The sequence below is a fragment of the Chelonia mydas genome, chromosome 8, assembly GCF_015237465.2.
Source record: "Chelonia mydas isolate rCheMyd1 chromosome 8, rCheMyd1.pri.v2, whole genome shotgun sequence".
Lineage (NCBI taxonomy): Eukaryota > Metazoa > Chordata > Testudines > Cheloniidae > Chelonia > Chelonia mydas.
The window spans coordinates 55,565,669-55,572,929 of record NC_057854.1 but is presented as its reverse complement, the minus strand read 5'-3'; the positions used below and the strand labels follow the sequence as shown (position 1 = coordinate 55,572,929).

Sequence of the window (7,261 nt, the reverse complement as noted above, 5' to 3'; positions counted from 1 at the left end):
CCTTGTGCTGTATATTTATACCTGCTTACTGTATTTTCCACTCCATGCATCTGATGAAGTGGGTTATATTCCACAATATATGCCCAAATAAATTTGTTAGTCTCTCAGGTGCCACAAGGACTCCTCGTTGTTTTTACTGATACAGACTAACATGGCTACCCCTCTGAAACCTGATAGAAATTTGAGGCACTAGTGTTATCCATCTAGCCCCTTTCAGTGATTTTACGTGTATGTGTACTATATTGTTCATTAGCAACCTCTAGGAATATTTACAATAAAACCCAAGTTAGTAACAAAATAATTTCCCTTCTGAGAAACAGTAGCAAAAACCCACTCCCCTGATCATTCAACCCTGCATGAACTAACAGGCCCTGAAGATTCCCAGACTTGGGCTTATTGATGAATGGGGGACATGGAAAGAATTCCCGAGCTGAGAGCTCTCCCAGTGTGGATGCCTTCAAACTGTACAAATTTGAAAGACTGTCAATTCTTCTTTCATCTGCTGGGTTAGAACTAGAGACGTGTGACTAATTCATAGCAAGTAATTTGTTCTATGAAGAATTCTGCAGTAGTCTCACAGGTTAAGAAAAAGTGAACCTTTATTTGATTATTTCTGATTATCCTTTGGTAGAAATGTTATTGTAAAACACTCAAGATATTGCATAGAAAATACACACGGGGGAAAACACATATATACATTTCATAAAAATAGAATACATCTTGACAAAATTACTTCCAGAATTTGTTACCACCTTTATACAGTGTATTGACACCTAATATTTTGCTGAACCAAACTTGCTAGATTTTTGGGGAAAAAGTTCCATTTTCAAAAACAACCAACCAGGAGTAGTGGAATGTGGAAGATCTGGAGCTAAATTAATGGGTTACACCAAAATGTCAGAATAAGATTTTTATCATAAAATATCTGCTTTCTAAGGTGGAAGTAGCTATGTATTTTTTTCTTCGGAACAGTAATGGCATGGCTGAAATCACATGAATGTCGCAGGTTCCTATTCAAAAATTTCCAAGTGAAAATAAGCACCAGTGTGGCATCCATTTTAGCATTTTTGAGTGTAGAGTGGTATTTTTCCTTTTTGACCAAATGAAACAATGTACATACAAACCTATTTGTATCAAGTATTTGGTAAGAAAAATATCATTTTTCAGCAGATAAATTTGTAAAACATTTAGCAACCCTTAAAAACTAGCAGAAATGCTAGTTCTCTGTTTAGCTTCTTAGAATTAGACTGATTTTTGTCTACTACTTTGACCACTAAAATTCCACCTTGCATTTCTGATTTGTTCTGGTGAATTTTCAGAACCATTTGTGGAAAGTTACTGCTCCAGTGTAATAAATAAAGCAAGTGGTAAAGGCTCCTTAGAACCCTGGATTTTTTTTTTTTAATTGGAATAATGGAAATATTGGCATCTTCAGGGAAAGCACAAGAAAAGAGCATAGCACCACTTTCATGTTGCAAGGTTTGCAACTGTTTTTAAGAGGAGGCAGTACTGTCAGTCTGGAAGTGGTAATACCCACTGGCACTTACGAATATGGTTAAAATACTTCAATTACTGGCTGAAGTGTGCTTTTTAATATGGATAGGCAGACACAGCTATATAAACAATGAAAGTCATCTGATATTCAATGTTTCCATCAGCGCTGTAGGACAAAGCTCTGACTCTCATCCGGTATGTCTCTGGCACTTGCAGTGGCCTGGTTGTGAACACTACGCCTTTTAAATTTTCATCTCTGAGAGCAAATGGGATTGTTGGGTCGTCATCTACCATTAGGAAAGTTGTTCTGGGATGCATCACTCGATCTTGAGTGTAGACAACCAGTCGAATTAAATCCTGATTGGCAGCTATTCCAAATGGCAGGGAAACAAGTTTGTATTCCAAGGCATACGGGCTAAGAGCACATTCCAAATCATTAGATGGGCAGGTCTTAAGACAGAAGCTAGGAATAAAAACAATACTTTGAAGTAGCTAGGCAGAAGATATTATACAGGTCACTACAATTTAGTACAGTATTAGGGCATTAGGCAGCAAAGGCCAAATTCCGGTACACACGCATGACACACAGTTACTACAGCGTACACAACCTGATCTTGTTTCTTTGAAACCACAACCGACTTTCACTGATAATAGAATGCACTGGAAGCCACAGAGAAGTACTAAAAATATTGATAGCTTTAAAAAGAAATCCTAGATTACTTTTTGTTTTGGTTACTATAGTCAATAGCACATCATTTTAGTGACCAAGCTCGTAAACAACGCAAAAAAAAAAAAAAAGGCTTTTTGGGACGTTTATAAAATACTTAGGGTACATTCTCCATTTGGTGTGTATGATCTGTTACAGAATTTTGCCTCCAAAATTAAAAAAAAAAAAAGATTGAGTGGGGATGTTTGTTCTCAAGGACTAGTGACTACTTTGAAGTGCTCTAAAAATATAAATGGAAGCATCTAAGCACTGTCCAAAAATAAACTAAAGCCAGAAGATGAGCAAAAAAGGCCCCATCGCTGTTTGCTGAAGGAAACTGAATGATTAGGAAGAATCCGAACAAAATCTGATCATGGCAAAGTTTGAAAGTTTGTGTGTCATTCTATTGGTACGCAAACAGTCTGACCTTGCTTCCACTGAATCCAACATTAGTAATATTGGATCCATGATGACAGCCAGAAGTCACAACTTTTGTGTGGACCCACTGCAATCTAATCCTATTATTTATCAATAACATGAAGCAATAATGCATATATATCACTGTCACCAGTGACTAATCTTTGTACGGAGAACAGGCCCAAGGCTGTAAATGTAATCCACTAGTGTGGATCTCTGCACCAATGCAGAATTGTACTGAAGTCAGTGGGATTCCAGAAAGGGTCTGTGCTAGCAGATCACACTGCAAGATCAGGGCCAATGTTTGGGGAGAAGAAAGAACCTGAAAAAAACTTAAATAAAGCATACCCAGAAAGAGGATCTCGCTGATAGTTTGGTGGACAAGGTGTATCTATACACTGGTAGCTTCCTCTCATGTTAAAGCACATGCGATTTGGTCCACAGTGAATGTTCTGTTCAAGGCACTCATCAACATCTGATTGTAAAAAGATGCAGTTAATCACTTCTTTGTATTGAGGTGAATTTCACAGGTACAGGAAAAACTAAGCACATCACTGTCTTAAAATATTGCCAGACTACAGTATGTACCATACAACTGCATGAGAAGTAGCCTTCCCCACTTCACGTTTCATGTTCCTATTCTTAGAACTCTGCCTTGGTACAGTATTTGATTTAGTGGAACTAGCAACCCCAGTAATATACATTTGTTGTTGTTGTTTGTACTGTGTGAGTGCCTATGGCCCTGTTGTGCTAGCTGCTCTTGAAACACAAAGAAGAGAGAGTCCCTGCCCTAAAGAGCTTGCGATCTAAACTGCAGCTACATTGTCATTGTCCTTGAAACAAAATCTTGTCAATGGTGACTAGCTGGTTCAGGGGCTTTGGTGGACTATCAGGTCCGAGGGCACCATTTTTGGCTGCTGCTGAGGACATGCTGAGCATTAGTTTGGTTTTGAAACCTGTTCTACTTCTAACAGTGAAACTTTGTGGTCAGGGTTAGGGACATATTGGAAGGACCACATGGGCTAACTTACAGAGTAAGAAGGTGCAATAGATTACATAGTCAGTTTTCTGATCATCACCACTTGGTTTAATATTGCCTCATGCCATCAAGCTGATGTATATACCCACATTAATTAGAGACTGCAAAATATCTGTGGTGAAATTCCATTCAGGGAAACTTCAAAGGTTTGCATTTTGTTTTGACTTAGTAAAATTGTTTTTAAAATGGCTCTTTTGTTTTTAAATGGAAAACCCACAACATTTTTAGGAAACTGGACTGATTTTGTGAACTTTATATGAAATGCAAAACGTCAAACTATAAAGGTCTCTTGGGTTCTTATCAAACAGATACCTCACTCCATAGTTTGACTACTTATCCAAGCTTTAAGAGACTCAAAACACTTTTCTGGAAGCCTCGTGCAGGAAAATGTTTTATCAGGATATTTCAAGTATGTGCTGGCTTTAGGTGGGCAAGGAGTACCATAAAAACAGTTTCTCTCTCAGTATTTTGGCTAAAAGCCATCTGTAATAAGAAGTACCATCAAAGTTAAATCTCCATTTTGAATACCCCAAAATTCAGAGGAGTTGGATCTGAGACAATAAGGGTCAACTGCACTACTAGGATCTGGACCCAAATTCAGACTCCAAACTACAACCCCTCCTAGCCTCAGTTCTGAATAGATCAGATCCAGAGTTCTGTCTCTTTGGCTGGCCTTGCATAGAAACAAAATGCTTGATTTCTGTATATACTAAGACCTCTTTACAACACTGCCCTTAGTGTAAGTGCAGAAGAGGATCAAAATGACAAATAATGTAGGGTTGGATATTGAGAGCACTTATATGTGACCTCCAAAGATGAAACTAAAATTAGGCTTTTGCCCTTTTTCTCTTCTAAAAGAAGCCTGAAAGGATTTTATCGAAAAGGAAAAGAAAAACAGGGTTTTCTTTTTTCCTCTTTGTTATTTACAATAGAAATTCAAATCTTGTCTTCCCCGGAAACACTCTGCTGACTGGAAGATCAGTGAAATGGGCATCACAAGAGTGAAAGTGGATGGAGATTTTTGTCAGGCCATTTGAAACTCTATTGTTTGGTTTGGATTTTTAAATGCCTTTTTGTTCCAATTGATTCAACATTTCATGCCCTTCAGTTAAGTAGTGAGAGTTCACAGCATAAATCTGCGGCTTCCTTGACACTCCTGATATTTCTAAGCTAAAAACAACTAGAAATAAACCTCTTTCAGGTCTTCTTTATACATCATATAACAAAAAACCATCACCCTTTTTGCATGTTTTGAGTTCAGTTTTAGACTTGAAAGTGTGAAATTCTTATGTCATCCCTTGTAGGGAACAGCAGCTGTTTTGTAACAAATATTTCAGCCTCTTAAAAGATGAGAGACTCCCATTGGAAAATATATTAGAGTAAGGATTTCCTTATGAAGAAATAATGGTTTTCTACTACAGCTGTATTAAATCAGTGTAACACAAAATCAATTTAAAGGGGAAAGGTTTTTTTTTATTATTCTACTTGGTTTTAATATTTCTGATTCCTGTTTTCCTCTCTCCAGAGCATAATTCCAGAATCTGAATAATATTTTCAAATAACCGACAGCAACAAAAATTTTTTAAAATGTTTTGCATTTGAAAATATAGTGTTGTCTTTAGTGTAAGGACAGCATTTAATGGCTTCTGATTGGTGAGGTAAAATTTTAATGCCAAATATTTTGGTGTTTAACATCCAGATGTTCCAGTCAGTACCCACAGATATATCTGATGCCTCTATATTTTCTAGTGATGGGGAGACCTCTGAATCGTCTTGGATAAGTATCCAAAAAAGATCATGTGCTTGTCTGAACCTCTTGAATCTGAAGAGTGAGCTGCAAATCTTGTAAAATAGGCTTGTTTAGGCTCTCCATTGAGGCAGGCTGTTCTTCAGCCATTTACAACCTTGCTTGAAGGCATTTCTAGCTCTGTTCCCCATCCAGAACAACTATGGCAGGAGCCAGAATGGCTCATGTTGTTTAGTATATGACTCAAGGTTGATGATAAAAAATAGATTTTTTTAAAGCTATTTATAATAAGTTTAGACCTTACATAGAGTGTCATAATTTTAATCTATTACAAAAATAGAAAATATAATATTAAGCAGTACATGTTTGCTGCCAAGATTTAAAGAAAATTACACCGTTGAACTGATGGGAAGTCACTGGTTAAGCATCTTGAAGTGCTAAACCAGCTTTTGACTGCAGTAGCATCTTGTGCAGAGAGAACATTTTCTTGATTTCAGTTTATTTAACTAGTTCATTCAAAGTTAAGAAACTGGGAGTTGAAAAAGCAGGAAAGCTTATTTTCTTCTTCCAGTCGATGAGTAAAAAAATTAGGTATGAGAGGATGATCTCTACTAGTTCTAAAATCTTGACGGACATGGTGGCCATAAACAATCAGTTTTATCTATGAATTGAACTAACTGATTTATTAAACAAAGGAAGTATTAAATGTAAAACCATGTTTTGATAAACTATTTGTATGCATCCAGCACATTTCAGATAGTTCTACTTAATAAAAAAAATATTTGGAGCATTTTTAATTGAATCTGAATTTCCATCCAAACAGAGCTAGTAAATAAGAAATGCATCATTCAACATTTTCTAATGTTATAAAAATTAAGTATCTGAATAAGTTAAGCTATAGAATTGCTTAAATAAATGTGTATAGATATCCTCCTGGTTAGCAAAAAAAAAAGTACCACATGTAGTGCAAAGGCTATATTTAGTTGCAAATCAATATGTTTTAATGATTACCAACCAATGAGAATCAGCCTTGCTTTAGGAAAATAACAAAAGGTCCAAAAGCAAAACACGATTGAAACTGATGATTTAAATGAAGGTTTTCTGCTTGTTGATTTAAATCGTGATTAAAATCAGTTATTTAAATAGCTTTGATTTAAATCAACCCTGAAATGGCCTGTGTTGTTTCCTTGCTGAGCACCATTTTTTATTTAAAAATTGTGCCCAGATAGGCAAAAAGTACAAATCAAACAAGGTGATGCGGCCAGTGGAGGCTCTGAAGTGAGAAGGAGACAAGTCCACGGTGACCTGTATTTTCAGCATAGCATCTTGACCTCTGATCTAGCTTTGCCACCCTCACAGTAAGCATAGTGTAGTTTAGAAAAGGTTTGTTTCTAGTTTTCAGCAAAGTCTTACTTTATCTGAGGTGGTTTACCCAACCTAAGGCGGCCCAAAGGAGAGCCTTCCCCTGCTCCCCGTGCTGTGCTCTAACGCACTGCTCTTTAAGTTGCTTATTTTGTCTCTTCTCTCATATTTAAAAATTGTTCAATTCAGGGGTTATTTCCTTAAACACAACTAGTCAATACATTGAAGGTCACAAGTAGAAATGGAGCCAAACTCCCAGCTCCAAACAACCCAAACTTGGGATATGTTGAAATCTGAAGCCATATCTGAATTTCATAAATGGTTTTATAACAGACTGAACCAAATCCCCAAGTCTAAGAGCCGCTGCACTTTGGGATGTTTGAAAGTTAGACCTGAGTTTTGGGGCTTGAGTCTATATCTAGTTGCAGTTGCAATGGGATAGCACATGTTTGTTGATAGGAAACAAATTAAAGAAATACTCCATCTATGTATTCTC

At 36.7% G+C, this 7,261-nt stretch overlaps 1 protein-coding gene across 6 annotated transcripts in view; it reads right to left on the bottom strand.

The window, feature by feature from the left end:
• Positions 1-581: 581 nt before the first annotated feature.
• The window catches only part of HMCN1 (hemicentin 1), a 327,504-nt gene continuing 320,824 nt past the window's right edge, over positions 582-7,261 (bottom strand). For all 6 annotated transcript variants that reach the window (XM_043521104.1, XM_043521103.1, XM_043521105.1 and 3 more), the window contains 2 exons: positions 2,966-3,092; positions 582-1,957 (listed from right to left, as the gene is read on the bottom strand). In XM_043521104.1, coding sequence (XP_043377039.1) covers positions 1,591-1,957; positions 2,966-3,092 — 494 coding nt within the window. In that variant the 3' untranslated portion in view covers positions 582-1,590. The remainder of the gene's footprint in view (positions 1,958-2,965; positions 3,093-7,261) is intronic.